The sequence below is a fragment of the Rhinatrema bivittatum genome, chromosome 13, assembly GCF_901001135.1.
Source record: "Rhinatrema bivittatum chromosome 13, aRhiBiv1.1, whole genome shotgun sequence".
Classification (NCBI taxonomy): Eukaryota; Metazoa; Chordata; class Amphibia; order Gymnophiona; family Rhinatrematidae; genus Rhinatrema; species Rhinatrema bivittatum.
In genome coordinates, this window is record NC_042627.1 from 53,365,597 (window position 1) to 53,388,088 (window position 22,492).

A 22,492-nucleotide genomic window follows, 5' to 3' on the forward strand; every position below is an offset into this window, starting at 1 on the left:
TTCCTGGGTAAAAGTCTGCATGTTCTTGATCCTCTCCCTCCCTAAACCGTGTACTTTTACTGGCGGAATGGTTGGGCAGTTTTCGGGGTGGGGGGGGGGAAGCTTCTGGAGATTGTCCACAAAATGTGCTTTTTTTGTATCGTAATCCGCTTTGTTCAATTTTTATTGAGAGGCAGAATATAAATTGCTTAAATAGGTTTGTGCTTGGATAGATTGCAGTGACCATTCCGTTCACCAGTGCTGCTTCCCCGCGCATAGCCAGTTGCCACTTAACCTTGAATCACTCCTTTCTTCCATGGCAGTGAATTTCTGTTTCACATGAGGCAAAGCAGAAGACCCAAACCAGTGGCTTTTATCTAAGCCTCACAGAGAGGAAATCCTGAAGTTCGCCACAGAGAGCCATTTTCAGCAGTGTCCAGAAATTGCCTACTCTCTCTGCGTGTAAAACGTATGCCCAAAGTGCCAGTGCATGTGCACTTTTATGCATAGAGAAAGGAAATGTTTCCTGGGTGTGTGTAATTTAGCTGGAAAAAGCACCCTCACAAAAAGTAGGTGCAGGTCTGCACCTTTCTTCAATCCAATTTTCAAAGTAAAAGGTTTCCCTTTCAAAACTGACATAAAGTCTGCAGGTAAGAAGTAGCTGCAGACTTTACACTTCTGCTCCAGTTTCAAAGTAGCCCTCTGTATGCACAGCAACATGTGAAGATTTAAAGGTAGGGTGCTGGAGATAAAATAGGGAATCTTGTATGCTTATCTGCCCAAGAAAATGGCAAAAACTCTCCCAGATTTCTTACAAGTGGTCATGGTTATTGGCTGATAGTTGGTTTATGTCCTTAGCAATATGGACAGGAATAACTAGGCAGACTCGATGGGTGAATTGGACTTTTTCTGCTGTTATTTACTATGCTTACAGGCTAAATAATTTACGTTTTGCTCTCAGGTGACATATTTATTGATATTTCCAGAATAGGAAGGTTCATCACCAAGATGATCCTTAACTTTGCTTGGAGCTGATGAAGGATATGCTTTTTTTTTTTCTTGTTCTTTGGGAGAAGGAGACATTGTCAAAACATATGTTAATGTCCTCACCATGAAATACTTTAAAACTAGAATAGTGCGTACAGTATTTGTGTAATTGGGTTTCTTATTGCTACAACAGAAAGCCTGAGAATTGTACCAAGGGAGATACATGCCCAGAGTTCATGCTTTCTTTTCTTTTATACTAAGAATGATTACATTTATCAAGAATGAACAAGTCACAATAATAGTTACTGAATTCCAACCTAATTCTTGGTTTTATTTTTTCTTAATTCTAGGATTTTGAAGAGCAGTTGGACATGAAAGACCGAATGATAAAGAAGCTGCAAGACCAGATAAAGGCACTGACAAAAACCATTGAAAAAGGTGGGCGTTAATTTTACATTTAATATTTTTATACACATATATATAGTTCAAGCTCTATATTCAAAGAGCACCAAGTGCTCAAATATACGCACATAAGTTAGACACTTAGATTCAAAGGGTATAGGAGCCTAAAAAATGTCTTTGAATTACAGTCATCTAACTTTAGGCACTTTTAACTTAAACAGGCCAGGTATAGCGATGACATAACTTTAGGCCCTGAGTTACGTGCCCAGCAGTGGAAATCAGAACTGAGCATCTAAGTTCATTCCCCTGCTCCTAGCCCCACCCACTTTTTAGAAACCTTGCTGATTTAAAGCAAATAAATTTAGATGCACAGAAATTAACTAACTATTTTTAAATTCAAAAGTTTAGATACCTGAACTTTTAAAACTGGGCATCTAGACCCAATATTCAGAATAGACTTAGCTGGATAAGTTGGACTTATCAGGCTAAGTTGCACCGCTGAATATCCAGCTACAGTCAGCAGGTGCCACTTAGCCAGATAAGTTAACCTATCCATCTAAGTATTTAGCCAGAGAACGCAGGGGCAGGAAATGAATGGATCGGGGAGGAGTCGTTATCCGGTTAAATCTAGTCTGCCCTTATACCTGACCTAAAGTTAGACTGATAAATTTATCTGGCTCACTTTAAGATAGCTGAATATCTTGGCTAAATTAGTTAGTTAAGTTTATCTGACTAACTTGCTGAGGTGCACAATGGCTGAATATGGACCTCCGTGGTCTTTGAATATTGGGCTCTTCTTGTATTAGTTTTTCTTTTTTGATTGTAATTTTTCATTTTCTTAGATTTATAACACAACTGAACTGTCAAACAATATGAAATAATTTAGAATTATTTCTTCTGAATAATTGTCCAATTTTGCCAACAGCCAGCCAAGTTCAAGTGCCAGCTGTGCCAAAAGAATATGTTGGAATGCTGCAATATGCACCAGAGGATGAAGCAAAACTCATTCAGAATCTCATCCTGGGTATTTCTCCATTTCAGTATTTGATCATGTATTCTGTAGATGATCAACAGAGGATCATTGGGCATGGGGCAATTTTCACTAGTTCTCCTGGGTGCAAAGTTTGTAGGTAGTTTTATATAAGTGGATTATTTTTTTGTTTCAACATTTTTTAAATTTTTGAAACTGAGAGAGAAGACCTCAGAGCTGGCAATGTGTCTGATCAACACAGATACTCATGAGCCAGTAATTTCAGTCACTGGTCTTTTTCATCTCTTTTTTTCATTTTCTTAAAACACTGTTATTTTTCTTTGTGTTGGAAAAAGTATTGTACTCTATCTTTGTGACATTACTTTGTCCAATATTCAACTTGTTTCAGGTTTACTCTTTTCAAAACAAGCGTGTGCCGGCATAGACTCGTTTGATCTTTGTCAGATAAATGCCATTTCCTTTTAAGACATCGGGAGTGTTTCAGATTTTTCAAACGTACGGTATGAGATCATTTTGTTCTGAATCTTGAACACACGGAGCATATTCCCTGTACATACCCGGATCAGTCCAGACCGTGGGTTGAGCCTCCTTTCCAGCAGGTGGAGACAGACCAAAACTGAAAGGGTATCCTATATGAGGACAGAGCCTACCCTGCTGCCCTTCAGTATTTGTCTGTCTCCAGCAGGTGGATCAACTCACCCTTCGGTCTCCTGATTTAGGCTAGTCAGCCTTCTTTTTCTTCCTTTCTTCGTGGATCAAGCAAGTACTTCTTCCTTAGGGATCTTGATCGGATTTCTTTCTAATTTAAAAAAAAAAAAAAAAAAGGAGTTTAATTTTTAGTCTGTGCAGGAGACGATCCAGTCTCCTGGCTCTTGCCGAACTCAAGGGGGCTTCGCCCCTTGTGCAGAGCATAGCCTGAGTCCGTGATTGCTTCCAGGTGTGGGGACCAAGACTGGTGGTCCAGTCTTTCGTCTCCCCGCCCTCTGGCTGCCTAGGGAGCATAGGGCTCCATTTTTGTGCTCAGTCTGAGTTTAAAAAAAGAAAATAAATAAATAAATAAAAGAAATACTAAAATTATAAGCAGATGTTTGTCCTTACCTGGATCTTGAACCGGCAGCCAGATAGGCAGGAGCGAGCAGGCTTCACTCCACTGCCTCCGCTCCTGCTGGTGGGCTGCCAATCATAGTTATTTTTAGCTTTTTTCTTCAGCGCACGGCTCCCCTTCACTGAGGATGCCGTGGCCAGCAGCCTGCCTTGTCTGTGGGCAGCCCTCGTCGCGCCTATTGCGCGAGGGGCTTTGCTCAGCTTGACTGCCGGATGAGGAAGGCCCCTCCTCGGCAGGGCAGGTAAATCCAGCCTGGGGACGGATTCCCCAGCGCGTGGCCAGGCTGTTCCCGGGTCGGCAAAGCCCGGGAACGGCGGCCATCTTGGGTTTTTCTTCAGCTCCCGATTCGGAGCTGCCTGGGGCTGGGGAGCCCGATTTTTGCGATTTACCCCCCGATTTGAGCCCTGAGGCCCCCCAGGATGTGATCCCTGACCCCCCTCCCCCCCCCCCCCCCCCCCCCCCCCCCCCCCCCGGAATTCTAAAACCCGTTTTTCATCAGATTTTGTCCTCCTCCTGCATAAATCTTATTTGGCAAGTTTGCAGGAGGAGGAGGGGGACTCCCCCCTGCCTCCCCCCCCCGGTGAAAATTCTGCGCCTCACGCCGCTACCTATTTGTCCTGCTGCAGAACCTCCGGGGTCCGTTCGGGTGCGGGTGGTCCCGGAGGTGGCCCCCATCCCTGACCCCCTGGTGGCCCTAGTTATTCCGGATCCTGATCCCACTTCAGATTTTCTCAGTCGCAAGAGAGACTGTTTTTCTGCGCGGGAAGGCACACGCAGCCGCACAGAGCAAAGCTCTGTATTCTACTAAGAAGCTCCGCCTCCTGGGCCCTGATGGACAGTTCCCATGACAGCATGGCTAATTCATCCTGCTATCTATGGAAACACCGTTTACGGTAAGCAAACTTGCTTTTTTCAACATGAAGAAAAATAAGTGTTTTAAGAAAATGAAAAAAAGAGATGAAAAAAGAACCAGTGACTGAAATTACTGGCTCATGAGTATCTGTGTTGATCAGACACTTTGCCAGCTCTGAGGTCTTCTCTCTCAATTTTAAAAATGTTGAAACAACAAAAAAATAATGTATTTAGTTGATTACACAATAAAGATTTGAATATTTTAAACATTGAAAAATTTCATGATAAACAAAGACTTATATTCAATATTAACAGCTAGTTAATTGATAGTGTTATAATTGGAAACTAGCTGTCCCTTTTTTGTGGTTTAGTTTTATGTAAGTGGACCCGATTTGCAATTTTCAAAGAACTTTTGAAAATTCCAGTTACAAAAGTACAAAGCACTTGCACCTCTTTTTTTCTGAAGGCGGAGGGGGAATATATTCTAATCCGCACATGTGCTTTACTCCCCCACCCTAAACCCTCCCACAGAAACCCCCCCCTCCCCAGAAACCCCCCTTTAAGTACGGCTAAAAGTGTGCATGCCACTCCTGCACAGCCAGTTGGTAATCCTGGATTTAACTGCAAGAGCATGATGTGTCTTCTACTATGGAAAAAGAAAAGAATTGGGGGTCAGAATTTCAACCTAATTGAACCAAAAGCTTTCCTTCCTGAGTTTATAGGAGATAAAGTTCAAACAGCCAGCGAAGCTGCCAACCATGGCCTAGATTTTATTTCGCCCGCGGCCAAAAAAGGAGCGAGGAGGGCGAAAGTGTGCAGCCAGCGGCATGACTGTGGTGTGGTATTGCACACCACGGTTGCAGCCGCGCCGAACACTTTCTCCCCCGTAGCGCCAGTAGAAAAACACATAGGTATTTCCGGAGTTATTGCCGGCAGTGCTACTGGCCCCTCATTTTACTAAACTGCATCCAAACTCCTCCCCTTTCCCTCATTTACATTTTAATGTTGCAATAATGGCCCATCACGATTTGAAAAATGACTTCCCTGTGGGAGCAATAATCAAAACGACTCGCGCAGGTGTGAGCTCCATGGATACTTTTACCCACAGGGTTTGTATCCATAATCATAGCAAAAGTTCAAACAGACTTTTGAATCGATTATTGCCCCCAGAAAAATTATCCGCAAAAATTGCACCTGCTTTATCTGCCGTTTTTGAGTTATTATTGGCAACAACATGCAAAGGTTTGAATATACCGCCATATGCATTTATCTGAAAGTTATCCTCTGCGTCTATTTAAAGAGGGCAATTTTCAGAATCTATGGGTACAAGATGCAACTGCAGACCTTGCACCTAATTTTCAAAAAGAAAGCATGTTTGTATTTTTTTGAAAATCAGTTATGGGTCAAAGACTTTAGCACTTGCTTTTTCTGCTGGCAAAATTTCTATGGATATTTATTTATTTAATTTATTTATTTATTTATTATTTTTATTATACCGAGTTTCATGATATGAATCACGTCAACCCGGTTTACAATTAACAATGTGAATAACTGCAGAGAGTAACATGGTAGAAACATTTCCCAATTCGACATCAAATATAATAAGAAACTTAACAATTAAAAACATTGTAACAATATTTAGGATGTGAAGAAGTTACAAAAAACAAGGAAAATAACTAGGATCTGAAAGGGGAGGAAATTAAAGAAAGAATATTAACATTTTAGCCAACTGTATCAATTAATAAATATGTATAAAATTATAAAATATAGATGGGTAGGAAAGATTGACCAAATATGAATTGTAGTGAAGTATAATAATATGTTGTTGTCACTGCGTGTGAAGTTAGTGGGTTTTGTTACAGTTCACTAACTTTTGTGTTTATGCTGATGGGTGGAGAATTTAATCCAGTTCTGGGAATGCTTTTTTAAAAAGCCAAGTTTTTAGTCTTTTCCTAAAAGTTAGAGCGCATGGTTCTTGTCTTTTCCTAAAAGTTAGAGCGCATGGTTCTTGTCTTAAGTCTTGTCTTATTTGATTTAGACCTTTTATATACCATTGTTCCATGTAAAGACCACAATGGTTTACAAAGTATCATTCATAGATGTAAATCCGTAAATAATGACTGTTACAGAGGTAGATTTCATAAACAGGCATTAACGTCTACCAACTGAAATGTTCCAATGCCTAACTAAAGATCTAGGACATAATGATGTTCTTTGTTACATGTAATGCTTTTTCAAGCAAGTTTTAATTGTTCAATGTAAACCGATTTGATTTGCATCTAATGCAAGAAGACCGGTATATAAAAACAAAAAATAAATAAATAAATAAATAAGGCGAGAAGTATAGAAAACTAAAATAAAATATAACAAATTTCACATATTTTTCGGTACGTTGTATTGAGATTCTTACAATCTCTCATTAGTTTATTCCTCATGTTTCAAAGGAGTTATGCACGTAAAAGTAGCAGAATATCATAGCGATTTTAAAACCCAGTTTTTGACGCCTGTAAATCCTTGTGGAAATTACCTCCTTGGTTTGGAGAGTGAAGCACATAGATTGTACTTGCCAGTCTTACCTAAAACATGCCAGCAGGAACAACCTCCCTCAGTCCGGCTACCAGCAAATGTGGTGTGGATGCCGTCTGTATTTTTAGCTGGAATGAGGGAGGGTGGCTTCCAGGCAGTCAGATTACCTGAGTAAATCTCTCTGCACCAGGTAATTGACTTTGAAACTTGCCCTTCACACATGTATAAATACTTTTGGAAGAGAGACATTGTATTTGGAAGCAAAAGCAGTATCAGAATTTTAGGAAATGGGAGATGTTATAGGGGAAGGGTTAGCAAAGCTGAGGAGGAAGTGAGGATGGCCAGACTGGATGGGCTTTATGGCCTTTGTCTGCTGTCCTGTTCTCTGTTCCTATGAAACATGATGCCTGGTGTATTGCAGCTGCTAATTAAATGTAAACCTAAAGTGGCCTTTTTCTTTGAGACAGATCTAAAGCCTCGCGGTGTTGTCGTGAATATGATCCCTGGCCTGCCTGCTAACATACTCTTCATGTGCGTGAGATATGCAGATGATCTGAACGAAGCTGACAGGCTGAAATCCTTAATGAATGCCGCTATTAATGGTATTAAACAAGTTATTAAGGTAGGGATGCCTTTGGAATGGGTTGCTTTTTTTTTTTTTTTTTTTTTTTCATATTTTGTCCCACTCTAGAAACCTTTTTCTTGCCTCCAGGGCCAGCTCAAGGCCAGCTGGCGCCCTGTGTGAAAAACGAAATTGGTGCCGCCCCCCCCCCCCCCCCCCACACACACCTTTGCAGTGGCTCCAGCACCATGCACTCTCCTTCAGCAGTACTGGTAGCTCCAGCACAGTATGCCCATTTTGCTTCCCCCATCCTCTGCCCAGCACCAGTATTCCCTCTGCCCTGCTCTTTTCTCCTGCCCACAGTGCCCAGCAACGCACCCTTCTCTCTTTTGCTCGCCTGCCTCCTAGCATCCACTTCTCTCTCTTCCTTCTTTCCTGTCCAACAGTAAACCCCCTTTTCCTTCTGTACCCCCTCCTCCTCCCAGTAGGCTGATCCTTCACTTACCGAGAGAAGCCTCTGTCCTTCTGCACAACGTTCCTGAATCTCTCTTGCCTGTAGACTTGTTGTGGGAGTGAGGGGGCAGTGGTGCCAACTTGAGCAGGGCATCCTGTGCAGCCACTCAGGTTGCATACACCAAAGGCTGGCCCTGCTTGCCTCCAATAGGGATAGACAGTAAGATGTGGACGCGTGGTGGCATATAATATGAGATAAACGGCAAACATGCTGGAATGCTGATGTATATTTCTGGTATGGAATAACATGGAGAATGGAATCTGTATTGAGTTAGGTGTATTTCTCTACTCCTGGCTATGCTGAGAGTAATGCATCTTACAATCCATTCAGAAGCTATATGTGATTAACAAGCCATCATAAACATGTAAAATTACTTCTCCAGTTCTTGATCCTACTGGCCATGAAAATGGAGCAGTAGGATCCTGTGAGGAACCTCCTTTCCGCTGCAGTCTGTGCCATCATCCTGTCGTGGGTGCTCCGTGTGGCTGGCCTAATCAGAACTGTCAAGGAGAGCTGCTGGTGATGAAAGCCATGCATTTCTTGGTCTTGTCACTACTTCACACTTCTCAGGGGCTGATGTAATAAGTCCTTTGTTGAAACGCTAAAAAAAACTCCTGACAGAGTAAGCTAATGGTATGCTAATGCATTGGGAGTTTAAAAAAGCGAGCTAACCTGAAAATGTGTGCATATGATTTATCTGCACAGAAAAATGTTATGTGCACAAATAGTATCTTCTGCACATATAGCATGGTTTATGCATACAATGTTTTCCATGCATAAATCATGGTTAATGAACACAAAATGTGATTTAGGACATAAACTATGATTTCGGTGCATGTAAAAGATACAGGCAGACTTTACTCCAATCCTGTTAAACAAAATTAACAGATTCATAAAAGGCACATTAGGTATCTGATAAATGTGACATGTTTCTATCATACAAATCTTTTAAGAGTACTGAAAGATTGAAAAATTGAAAGAGAAAAACCTCAGACAGATCCTCCTGGCTTATCTGAATAAACCAATGAGAAGAACTCACTTTGAAACTGCCATCAGAGGAAAAATCCCTTTCGCTCAAAGCAATATTTTTCCAATTTAAAGTTTTATTAAGACATCTCAGAAAAAAAATACACAAATATGATCAAAAACCTCAACACTCATATCTGTAATAACAAATCAGATCAACATCAGATTCCTATAGTAAATGAAAAAATACAAAATCGTACATATTTCACCTGAGATTCTAAGTGTCTAGTTAATCCCCCCACTCCCTCGTACTCTGTCCCATGTACAAAACCTTAAAAGAGGAAGAGATGATACAATCAAATAATTTAGAAGAAAAACGTAAATCGCCCAATATATAATGTCTGGTCTCATAGCTTTCTTTATCTTAGTTCTTGGAGGAGAAGTCCATTACCTGCTATTAATTAAGTTGACTTAGAAAATAGCCACTGCTATTACTAGCAACAGTAACATGGGATAGACTTAGTTTTTGGGTACTTGCCAGGTTCTTATGGCCTGGATTGGCCACTGTTGGAAACAGGATGCTGGGCTTGATGGACCCTTGGTCTGACCCAGTATGGCATGTTCTTATCACAAAGCAAATACATATATAGATAGATATAATTATGTAGTCATTTAAATGACTATCTATCTATCTATTTATATATGTATTTGCTTTGTGATAAGAACATATATACACAGACCACAGTTAGCTCCCAATAATCTATTTCAACACATTCCAGTGGTTTGTTTCTTTTTCCACAGTAAATAACATGCCCAAATGTTTTCAAAGGTGCTCATATTCTGTCCTCCCAATGCAGTTATCCTACTTAAGCGGTATATGTGATCTAATCATTTAATAATAGATGATGATGTAGGATCATTTAGTTTCTTCCAATTTAAAGCTATTTCACATTGAGCCGCTAACAATATCTGCTGGATAAAAACTTGTGTGATGTAAGCCCGTATTATGGTCAGCTGACTTCTGGAAGATGGAAGTTTAACACCCTGTTGGAGTTTTTACCACCCATTCATCTGAAAAAGGAAGTGCACTCAAATCATATTGCCAAGAAAATTGTGTATTAGAATGAGAAAGCTGAAGTGAACGGATGGCCTGAAGCAGCAAATGCGAAACGTGATCCATGTTGGCGTTTTTCAGATAAGTCTTTCTGCTTGATAAAGTAAGTTCATTGACTGGCATTTTTCAGATTTGGTTTTTTGACATTAACTTGTGCAATCTTTCTGGCTAAAAAAAAAGTTTTTCAAAAGCCTCTGTTTGTTAAATTGTGCACTGAATCTGTTGAAGCTAAGAGTGTCTTTTGAAAAATGCAAGCTTTGCATGAAAGGGTTTTTCCCTATGATGGCAGTTTCAAAGTGAGTTCTTCTCACTGGTTTATTCAGATAAGCCAGGAGGATCTGTCTGAGGATTTTCCCTTTTCAATTTTTTAATCTTTCAGTACTCTTAAAAGATTTGTGTGCTTCAATGTAATTATTTTTAGTAAACTTAAAAATGATCTATAGTGTACCACTGGTTGATATACATTTTTTTTGTTTTTGGTCACTGGGAAGCGTGCTGAGACGGTTTTTGGATTTATGTTTCTATAATGACATAAGCAGAAAGCCAGTTTACTGTGTGCGTTATTAAAGAAGTTTCTTTTCTTTTGTTTAGGACCATGTTGAAGATTTTGAGCTGATGTCATTCTGGCTTTCAAACACCTTCCATTTTCTTAATTGTTTGAAGCAGTACAGTGGGGAGGAGGTACACAATTTAATTGCTTCTCAATTAAAAAAAAAAAAAAAAAAAATCTGAGATGCGCTATAAACATGTTGGAAAAGCTGTACCCTGTGGGTGTGCAGAGAAGAGCGGCATTCTTTCCCGCATGCCACCTTGTCGCCAAGGCTGGCAACGTCTTCTCCCTGTTCTGAATCCCAGGTCGGCAGTTTATGTGCAAGTCCCATGCCACCTCGCAGTCGTCCCCCGCCTCCCTCCCCCACTGGGTGGAATATGTGTGTTTTCTCAAGTGGCTGAGTCACAGGACTCTCCTCTGTTTCACTCACCTGAGTCGGTGGAATGTCCCAGGTGCCTCAGCCTATCCAGTGTGATTGCCAGCAACCACAACTCAGTGTCAGTATCCCTCTACTGCCCCTCTCCTACTGTGACTGCCGTCCTGGGCTGGCTTGTTTCCTGTGTCCTAGCACGTCCCTCAGGTTGATCGCTCTCACCACAGCGCTTCCTTTGGTCTTTCTCCTGGCACATTCTGCAGACTCGTCTGACGCCTTGGCTCTAGGTTATGGCTGACCACACTGCTGTCATGCCCCTCTGCCAGTCCTGCTCTCTGTTCATTTCTCCATCCGCCTGTTGCCAAGCATTGGCTCCATGATAGCGCCCTCCCTGTCATCCTCTGCACAGCACCCCAAAGCATCACAGCCTAGACTACTGCAACAAACAGTATCAACAGATGAATGGACAGGATCAGGATAGAAGGCATGTTTTGTAAAAAGAATGCCTAAAAATATATGACATGGTTGTGTGAGATTGCAAAGAACTGCAATCCTAAAATTGGGATGATGTAGAACAGTGTGCATAAATAACTTTGCATGTTACTAAATATTTTACAATAAAAGCAATAGCTGTTTTGGTGGCAGTACTGTGTTCAAGCATGTGGGAGGGATCTGGGTTTGGTTTGTGGGTCACTGCCCCCGGGTTAGGAGGAATCTCAGGCCATTGCGTAATGGCTTAAGGCCGTGATTGCAAGGTTCCAGATGGAACTGTGTGGTGTGGGCTCCAGCCAAGGACTGGGCTGAAGTAAGTTGGGAGGAATATAAAATAGAGGGAAAAAAAATCACTGGATAGCTTATGGGTTCCTGGCATCGGATTCCAGCTCTGGCTGTAACTAAGCTGAAAGCCCAAAGGAGCAGGAGGAAACTGCCTCCCTTTGAGCCTCTAAAAAAGTAATTGCTTTCCTGCAATGGCCATAACATTTTGCAATAGAACTTTATCAAAATATTTAGGTACAGGAATTTAGTGTCTGCAGAGTCCCATACTGCTGGGATGGCATTTGCTCATAAAACTCTTCTAGCATTTTTGATGTATTACTATGCTCTTGTAGTTCATTTGTAGTCCTTGCTTGTTACTTTTCAGGAATTCATGAAGCATAACACCCCCCAGCAGAACAAAAACTGCTTGAAGAATTTTGATCTGTCGGAATATAGGCAGATTCTCAGTGACTTGGCCATTCGTATTTATCATCAGTTCATTACTGTTATGGAAAACAACATTCAGCCAATGATAGGTAAGACATGAAAGGACATGACCTGAAGCTTTGCAGAGTGATCTGGATAAAGAGTTGTTTTCCATAGGGGTCAAGATTTTAAAAGGTTTGTTCTTCTCTAGTCCCAGGCTTAGTCGGACAAACATCAGGATTTAAAAATCCCGCCACGCTGACAGGTTCCAATTTATCCAGGTAAGTTTTATTTAGCTAAAAACTTACCTGGATGAACTGGAGACATTTCAGGGACATTCCGGGCGTGGCCGGATAAGTTATCCAGTAAACTCCAATAGCAATCTGGCTTAGAGATGTGAATTGGAATCTGTTCCGATTCCTGGTTCGGGGACTATAGTGAAATCTTTTTCGTGCGGTCCGATCGGGTTTTTTTTATCGTCTGCACCTGAGCCGATAAACAAAAAACCCACCCCGACCCTTTAAAACATATCATTTAGCTTCCCTCCCCACCCCCCCTAACTTTTTAAAATTACCTGGTGGTCCAGTGGGGGTCCCGGGAGCCATCTCCCGCTCTCGGGCCGTCGGCTGCCACTAATCAAAACGGCGCCGATGGCCCTTTGCCCCTACCATGTGACAGGGTATCGTGCCATTGGCCGGCCCCTGTCACATGGTAGGAGCACTGGATGGCCTGCACCATGACACCATGTGACAGGGGCCGGCCAATGGCACGAATACCCTGTCACATGGTAAGGGCAAAGGGCCCTCGGCGCCATTTTGATTAGTGGCAGCCGATGGCCCGAGAGCGGGAGATGGCTCCAGGGACCCCCACTGGACCACTAGGTCAGTTTAGAAAGTTTGGGGGGGGGGGGTCGGGAGGGTAGGGGAAGTTAAAGGATATGTTTTAAAGGGTCGGGGTGGGTTTAGGGGTTATTTTTGTATGCCATTTTTCCCGCCCTCCCCCAAAACGATAAGAGAACCCCACAAACAATTCCGTGGGGTTTTCCTATCGGTTTTGGGGAGCCCCTTATTTCTGACGAGTTTGAAAATATCATACGATATTTTCAGTCATCAGAAAATCGATTCACATCCCTAATCTGGCTAACTCTGGTTATGCCGGAGAGCAGTCCTAAAGTTTACCAGATAAAAGTATCCTGCTTAACTGAGACTTTATCCAACTATGCTCAGTGGAGCTTCGCTTAATATCCCCCCTAGTTATAATATCAGTTACAATGTAAAGCCCTGTTGGCTGAATTTCCTGTTGTCTGGAAACCGATGTGTTGTCTCGTGCGAATGTCGGTATAGAAAAATGTTAAATAAAATAAATAAATAAAAAATAAATCCTTAACAATTTATCTGGCTAAATTTAGCCGGATAAATTGTCTACTTGCCGCGCTGCTATTAACCCCATTATCACAGAATAGAAAATCACCTTTAATAAATTAATCTGTTAGGGCCTGGTTTACTATCACTTGTCTCCCATTCTTTGTCTGCTGGGGGACAGGGGTTGGGGGAAGCTTAGTGAATCATGTCCTTAATATAGTATTATCAAGACTGTTTGGAGATTCAGTATTTCTATTTTGTTTAAAGTAACTAGATATTAAACTGTTTGTAAGCAGATATATTTTAAAAATAAATACAGATCTGAAAGTACTTTAATCTGAGAACACTTGGACACTTGTGAATCAGAAACAATCTACAGTTTTAAGATCACAGGGTACGTGGAAGAGTTTGAAATGATTCATAATCCTTCTGATCAGGGGATAGGAGGAAAAGTGAGAGAGAGATTCGAGGACTGTAGGGCATTTTTTGAAACCATTTTAAATAGAGGCAACTTGGTGTTCATAAGAACTTAAAGCCTTTATACAATGCAAGAGAACTGATTTTGCAACAAAGATAAGGTCATTTATGGATAATATTTTAATAATATGATGACTGTAACACTTTTGTAATTTTTAAATGAACACAAAAAAATTGCAAAGAAAAAAGTTTCTCAATAATAAATAAAATTTAGGTTTTTTTAGACTCATGATTGTACTATCTGATTCAGTCTTTGATGTTTCCTCTCAGTGCTGAGGTCTTTTCCTCTTTATATATATATATAAATATTAAAAAAAACAAAAATTGTTAAATGACATAACAAGCTATTAATAGCAATAATGACTTTTTTTGGTTGGATTGTATTTTGTAGCTATTGTTTTTCTTCATTGTTGCCAAAATATAATGAAAAAAAAAACCTGTATGTCATCAGCAAACCTGTTGAACGACACTTCCTAAGTACAGCACAAAGAGGTGAGAAAGATATGTTGAACAGCAAAGCAAACGGAGAAGATCCCTGAAGCACACCTGTAGACAGAACATTTGCTTAGAATTAGGTAATTTAGGGGGTTATTTTCTAAAGCTATCGCACGCGTGCACTAAATCTTAGCGCACGCGTGCAAAAGCAACATCGGGGCAGAGTCTGCCCTGGAAGAGGAGGAGACGGGGTGGCACCAGGGCCGACTCTGCGAACACATTGCGGACAGCGAAAAGGTAAGCTTCCATATCGCTGCGTATTTCGCGCCGAATAACTACACCTTTTATGGTGTAGTTATTTGGCGCGACGCTGGCAGCGATCGCAGGACCGCCCCCCGTTACCGCCGGGATTCACTATGCCTTGCGGCATTAGTGAATCCAGGCCTTAATTAGATGCTTAGTGCTGAAAATCTTTGTAAAGCCCCTAACTTTTTCTCCCCACCTAATTCCATTCCCCTAACTGCCACTTTTAGGTGCTCACCCTGTCAGTTTTCAGAGGGGCTGATTTAGGGGTCTACCTACCTAAGGGCCAGATTCATTAAGACTTTTTTTTTCTCCCATTTTGTCTCTATGGGAAATACCCTTAGTGAATCAGGTATTAAGTTAGGCCCTAAATATTTTATTGGATTCTCCTTATTTTTGAAATTCTGTAAACTGCTCTGCCACTTTAACTCAGATGCCCCTAGAAGCAGTCACAAGCTGCCTGCCTGTCCAAGGCTTGAGATCTGATTGGTTCAGGCACTTCATAAGGTGCCATTTGTGATACCAATTGGACCCAGTCAAGTGCACACTTACTTGTTACTTTCTTGTTGAGATATTCACTCCCAGACATTCTGGGGAACTGCGGGTGAGATTCTGAAAGAATTTAAAAATTGACTTGAAATCTTGAATACTCCCAATTGTCATGTACAGTTTTGAAATCTCATATGGTAGTCAGGATTGTTTTCTCTTAATATAAAATATTGGATTATAATGAGTTAATTCTCCCTTTTGCTTGGCTTTGAGAGACGTTCAGCTTGAAAGTGACGCTAATGAATCAAAGGTCAGCTCATAATCTTTTTCATATCAGTGACGGGAATTTCCAAATTCCTCCTCTTACAGTTCCCTATAATACCATTATTCAATACTATTTCTTTTTTTGTGCTCTTTGAATCTTCATGAGGATGTGCTATGCCCTCCAGCATAGACGTCTGCCTTCACTGCCCTAACCATCCTGGTTTGCTTTGATTAATTTTCACCTTTTGGAATTCTGAAACTGTCAGTCAGAAAAAATGACTGTGTTCAATATTCAGCAGGCTGGTGAGCAGGAATGTTACCCAGGTATTCAGCAAAACCATAACCAGGTAAGCATTTTGCTGAATATACCCGGATAAAGTTATCCAGATAAGTTTAGAACAGCTATTTTTCTGACCAGATTTATCCGGCTAAATATCAGCATTCACAGACTAAAATGTAACCATGCCCCTGGAATACCTCCAACACTTCCTCTTTTTAATCTGGCTCACTTTTATGGGAGTAATGAGTTACCTGGACAAAATTTAGCTGGCCAGCAGAGGGAAATCCTCTATCCTCTGGTTTTATCTAGGTAAACTCAAAAAATTATCCAGGTAGTCTTTTGAATAGCAACCTCTGTGGTTTTATCTCCCCCAAAAAAGATATCTCTGTTCTTTTCTTTCCTTCAGTACCTGGCATGCTTGAGTATGAAAGTCTGCAGGGAATCTCTGGGGTGAAGCCAACTGGATTCCGCAAGCGTTCTTCCAGCATCGATGACACTGATTCGTACACCATAACCTCCATCCTGCAGCAGCTCAGTTATTTTTATAGCACGATGTGTCAGCATGGCATGGACCCTGAGCTTCTCAAGCAAGCAGTCAAGCAGCTCTTCTTCCTGATTGGAGCGGTCACCCTGAATAGTCTCTTCCTTCGGAAGGATATGTGTTCTTGCAGAAAAGGAATGCAGATAAGGTAAGGTCAGGAGAGTCATCGCCGGAACACCTTGCTTGTTTTACAGGAAGCTCTTTATTCCTCGTTGTTTGGCAGTGAAGCCTTTGATTCTTCTTGAATTACATCCTTCGGTGAGTTGGGATGCGATATTGCTCTTCCTGTTTGTGGGAGCAAGAGTTTTATGGTGCATTTATTTATAGAAAAGCCAAATTGTCACTGGAACCCCACACCATAGGGACAGCTTTCAAACATCTCGCGCAGGCCTCAAGTTTGGATCTTGCACCTAATTTTCATGCATGACCTTCCCCTTTCAAAATTGCCACAGGTACCTTAAAATAGCAACTTAACATGTGTAAATGTCGGCCCTGCCCCTAGACCACCCCCTTTATATGTGCGCACGAAAGCAAATATATGCACATATATGTTTGAGGTTTATAAAATAGCATGTACGTGAGTCGATGCTACTTACCCACTTATATGCTAACTTTGAAAATTCACCCTTGTGCTGTATTTTTAGATTCTCCCCCAAAAAACTGCCAAGGAATACTTCCTCTAAATGTAACTTGTGGAGGAGGAGAGGAATTTTAAAAAGTGGTGGTCTGCCCAGCTAAATGGGCTTTAACCTGGCATTATGCCTTTGAAATGTGTCCTTCCTATGTGACTGTCAGAAAAAGCTTCACATGAACATGTGTACACTTATGGTCTTAAGGATTCATAGGAAGGGTAATTTTCAGCAGCCTGTGTAAGGCTAAGGTTTGCGTATACAAAAGTACACATAGACTTTCTCCCAAATTTGTCAAAGCAAATTTATATAAATAAGTCCATTTTGAAAATTGGCAGGTGTGTGTGGATCCAGCATTAAGAGGCATAAATGTTTCTATAAGAGTGACTCTCATGGTTTCCTTTGAACAAGCAATTGATAAAGATTTCATTTTGGACAGCACTTTAAGTATAAACATGAATAGTTCTGTGGATAGAAAGTACGAATTTTCCCTGATGTTTATAGACCTACTTGGACTTGTAGGAAATTATTCCTGCAGTTGAAGCAACGAGTTGTTGACCTGAGTGCAACCTTTTATTTGACATTACCTTGCAAATGTCTTGCGGTACATCAGGGGGTTAAATTTATCTGTTCTGAACCTTCTCATCTTGAGCATTTTATTTTGGACAAAGCAGGAGGATTTAAGTAGCTGGAGGGGTCCTTGGGAATGAGGCTGAAGGTTTGATCAGCTTCTCCTTTATTTCTTTCTTCTCCTCTCATCTCCCAGAATGGGGATTTGAATGAATTGCTCTTATATGCATGTATTGATGTATATTTTCTATAGGTCTCTCTATATATTTCTCTTAAATGTTTCACTTTTTCCTTTATTTTATTTCATGTAAATAATTGAATGCAAAACAAATATAATAGAAAATAAGAGGCATAAATGTGCACATATAGATTTACATGCATACTTTAGAAAATCAAAAACATGCGTGTAGATGATTCGCCCCCTAAGCTCCTCTTTCTAGTGCAGTAAAAGTATGCACAGATGTCCACGCGCACAACCCCAGGCAAGTTTCAAAAGCCTATTTACATGGATAAAACTGCATTTTATGCATGGAGCTCCTTTTGAAAATCAGGCCCAAAACATTGTATGTGATACAAAAAAGGAAGGAATTGCAGGGTGAAGTAAGGAAATTATAGTGTCCTTTATCCAACACTGAAAAGGCAGAATGCTGAAATAATTGTGAAAACAATAAGAACATAATAATTGCCATACTGGGTCAGACCAAGGGTCCATCATGCCCAATATCCTGTTTCAAACAGTGGCCAATCCAAGTCACAAGCACCTGACAAGTACCTAAACATTAAATAGATCACGAGATACTATTGCTTATTAATTATTGTCATATCAGTTTATGGATTTATCCTCTTAGGCACTTATCCAAACCTTTTTTAAACCCAGTTACACTAACTGCTGTAACCACATCCTCCGGCAATGAATGCTGTACCAAAACTGTGGTCATTCCCATCAATGTTAGATTTTGCTTCAACTTAATCCTTCCCTGTAAAATTCAGTACAAATGTTAAATGTTATATGAGAGCTTATTGTATATGTGTAGCCCTCGGCAGAAAGTAGTGCTCCTCTTTGTTAAAGTGCACGGGTAGTTTTCATGACACATCCCGGGTTTCAGTTCTTAAAAGTTCAATATTGTACATCAGCTACTTTAGAGAGCAGCTTTCCAACCGTGCGCAGAAGTATAAAGTTTGAAGGCATTTCTTACCTGGAGACTTTCCATCCATTTTCAAAGGGAAAAATGTTCCCATCGAAAATTGGAAAACAAGGAATATCAGAAGTTCTCTTTCAAAACAATTTGGTACTTCAATGGCACCAGTCATAAAAGGCACTTCCGGCATATATTAAACTTTCAACTTGCCTTATACTTAATCATCGGCCAAAAATGTTTTGTTTTTTAGATTGATTGCAACAGGAAAGTACTTACCTTAGTGTCTCTTGTGTAGTGAAGGAAAACTCCCCGAAAATTACCCATTGAAAATTGGGTCAGAAGAGGTCTGCGCGCAGACCTACACATGCTATTTGTGCGGGGACATTTTCCAGCAAAACTTCGCATGTAGGCGTCTGCGTGGCACCGTGCGCCTGCCCTCTCCCTAACTCCGCCCCAGGAATGCCTCTCTGTGCTGCGTGTAAAAGCATGTGTGTGCACGTCTAGAAAAGGCAGGCGACTTTCAAAGAGCTCGTTTGTGTTTTACCCATGGAAATGCCTTGGAAAATTTCCCTCAAAAAGATTACTGGTGGAATTTTACTCTGGATAGCATGAAAATATTTGCCAGTCTGACTACTCCACAAATAAGGGCATGCTGTCTTTTTAATAACTCTCTCTCATTATGATGTTGTGCAAGCTGACACTGGTAGTGGTTCATTAACGGAGGGCTTTTGCATTATTTACAAAGTCTGAAGAAGAAATGCTCATGTCTCATGTCTCTGCATTTAATTGCTGCCTGCTGGTAGGTGTAATATCAGTTACTTGGAAGAGTGGCTGAAGGACAAAAATTTGCAGGGCAGCACTGCCAAGGAAACCCTGGACCCACTCTCACAGGCTGCCTGGCTGCTTCAGGTGAAAAAGATCACAGATGAGGATGCCCATGAAATATACCAGCGCTGTACTTGCATTTCTACTGTGCAGGTAAGACAATGATCATGTGACTTCTCATGGGGCACATCTGGATTTAGAACAGAAATGTGATTTTAGGATGTTTCCGATAATCTGCATATCTGATTCTCCATATTCAATTATTTTATAAGCTTCATTAACACATGCATGACCTCCATCCTTCCCCACCCCAGAGTATTGCTTTTCGGATATGTAAAGTTACTCTCTTGACATCACCAATATCTGGATTGGGAAGAACAAGCTCTTGCCATGATGTCAGCTCAAATTAAAGTCTAGAACTCAAAAGCACACATCAGTCATCACCCTGTTTCCTGGGCAGAAGGACTTAAGAATCCTCTCTCCATGAGGGAAAAAGGGAACGTACCATAAAAATTGTGAAATCAGATGGGAGTAGAAGGAGGCTAAACAGAATAATATACATGAATTAGGGTGGTTCACACATATTCAGAATACATATTAAGGCTGAAAATTAAAAAATTAATTGCCCAATTTATTTTATTTATTTACAGGCCGATACAGTAAGGAGCGGTAGGAAGAGCTGCGTTAGTGCCGGGCGCACCCGCGGTTGCCGCACACACAGTCCAGCTCACCTACCACTCGATACTGTATGTAAATAGCTTGCAAATGCAAGCTGCGTCCAAGAAGCGTCCGTGAAGCGTTAGGCCCGTGCAACCCATTTTACTGTATAGAGCACTATACAGAATCCTGGGTGCGCTGGCCTAACGCTTCACGGACACGCTGGTATCTGTCATTCCCTGTACGTACCGGATCAGTCCAGACTCCTGGGTTGTGCCTCCGCACCAGCAGATGGAGACAGAGCCAAACTTGTCAGGCTCCCCCTATATATACCAGGGTGCCACCCACAGCCTGTCAGTATAACTCTGTCTCCAGCAGATGGTCAGATGCCTAACCCACAGTCCTGCCTGATTCATTTAGGTGTTAGTGGATAGGTGTAAGAGGGCTAGTTCTAGTTCTAGTTTTCGTTTATTACCTTTCCTTGCAGTAAAGTTTAAAAAAAAAAAAAAAAAAGGAGATATTTGTTGTTTTTCTTGCAGTTTCTCCAGAGGACCGGGCCTGAGCCTCCCCGGGGGGTTGCTAGGTCCCGAGGGGGCCATCCCCCCCTGGTAGTAGGCTGCTGTGGCCAAGGGTTGAGGACCCTGCAGGTGAGAACCGGCCCAGCCGAGGTGATACCGGGGAGCCCGGCTCACTCACCTCACCCAGGCCGCTTCAGCACCCGCCGAGGGACAGCGTCGTTTTAAAAAATAAAAAAAAATGAGGTAAGTTTCTCGCGGCGACGGCTCGGCGGCGCGGTTTTATTTCTTTCGGCTCCTTCCTCCCTGATCGTCGCGTTTCCCGGGCAGTGGATTTAAAAAAAAAAAAAAAAAATTTTTCTTCATTTCTCTGGGGCGCGGACCGACCCAGCCTGCCGCGTGGTGCGGCTTGGATGGCCTGCGGGTCGGCGCGCGCGCTGCTCTCGGGGGAGAGTTCGTGTTCTCTCGGGGGCGCGGATCGACTTGGACTGCCTCGTGCTGCGGCCTGCGGGTTGGCGCGCGGCTCACAGGGGTGAGTTTTTGGTCGCTGGGCGGCGCGGACCGACCCGGCCTGCCACGCGGTGTGGCCTGGGTGGCGCGGACAGACCCGGCCTGCCACGCGGTGTGGCCTGGGTGGCGCGGACCGACCCGGCCTGCCACGCGGTGTGGCCTGGGTGGCGCGGACTGACCCGGCTGGCCTCGCGGTGCGGCCTGGGTGGCGCGGACCAACCCGGCCGGCCTCGCGGTGCGGCCTGGGTGGCGCAGACCGACCCGATCGACCCGGTGGTGCGGCCGGGGCGGCCTGCAGGTTGGCGCGCGTGGCTCACAGGGGTGAGTTTTTGGGTGCTCGGCGGCGCGGATCGACCCGGCCTGCCTCGTGGTGCGGCCTGGGCGGCCTGCGGGTCGGCGCGCGCGGCTCACAGGCGGACCGACCCGGTCTGCCTCGTGGTGCGCGGCCTGCCTCGCGGTGCGGCCTGGGCGGCCTGTGGGTCGGCATGCGCGTGGCTCACAGGGGTGAGTTTTTGGTTGCTGGGCGGCGCGGACCGACCCGGCCTGCCTCGTGGTGCAGCCTAGTCAGCCTGGGGGTTGGCGCACACGTGGGTCTCAGGAGTTGAGCTGGGTCCAGCCTACATCCCCGGCGAGGCAGGGACTTCGGGGGACGCGCGAACGGGTGCTCAGTAGGACCGATCGGGTTGCCAGTCGCGGCGTTGCCCCGCCCGCGGCGTTGCCCCGCCCGCGGCGTTGCCGAAATGGCTGCAGGCTGATGCAGCAAAGGTCGCCATCTTAGCCGGTGGCCCTGGTTACCTGGCTGGCTCTCTCTCTCTCTCTTCCTAGCGCACGAGACGGGGCCACGGCCTCTTCAGGGGAGGGAGCAAGGGGCAACTCAGAATCCACAAGGAGCAGCCCGGTGGCTCAGTGCTAGGGCTGCAGCCTTGCATGCAGAAGGTATCCGGCTCAATCCTTGGGGAGACTACCAAAGTCAGATACCTCCCGCTTTATTTTGCCCATACTGCGTAGGGCTGGCAGGGACCGTAGGTCTCGCAGGCGTACAGCAGGAGAGTCCTGGGGGCCACTGCGGGATGTTTGCGGGCAAAGCAGGCTCGGAGGGCCCTCCGCCACGTGACGCCTCGGCTTCTTCAAAGGACGCTTCGGATCAGGAGGATTGGAGAGCCTGTCCCCACCCCCGAGGGGGGTAGTGGTAGACGGAGCCACGCCGCCAGGGTCTAAGAAGCGGGGCCGGTTTCCGGAGAGCGAAGATCCCGGGGTCCTCCCTCTCTTCTATAGGGACGATCTGGGACCCTCATACCATAGGCTCGCTCCCATGGATCTGGAGGTCTGGGACCCTCATACCATAGGCTCGCTCCCATGGATCTGGAGGTCGCTCCCATGGATCTGGAGGTCGT

General features: G+C 43.3%; 1 protein-coding gene across 5 annotated transcripts in view; it reads left to right on the forward strand.

Moving 5' to 3' along the window:
• The window catches only part of MYO5C (myosin VC), a 180,676-nt gene that overhangs the window by 149,343 nt on the left and 8,841 nt on the right, over positions 1–22,492 (forward strand). For all 5 annotated transcript variants that reach the window (XM_029575910.1, XM_029575909.1, XM_029575914.1 and 2 more), the window contains 7 exons: positions 1,317–1,404; positions 2,294–2,392; positions 7,310–7,464; positions 10,590–10,679; positions 12,063–12,213; positions 16,119–16,401; positions 19,395–19,569. In XM_029575910.1, the coding sequence (XP_029431770.1) occupies positions 1,317–1,404; positions 2,294–2,392; positions 7,310–7,464; positions 10,590–10,679; positions 12,063–12,213; positions 16,119–16,401; positions 19,395–19,569 (1,041 nt within the window). The remainder of the gene's footprint in view (positions 1–1,316; positions 1,405–2,293; positions 2,393–7,309; positions 7,465–10,589; positions 10,680–12,062; positions 12,214–16,118; positions 16,402–19,394; positions 19,570–22,492) is intronic.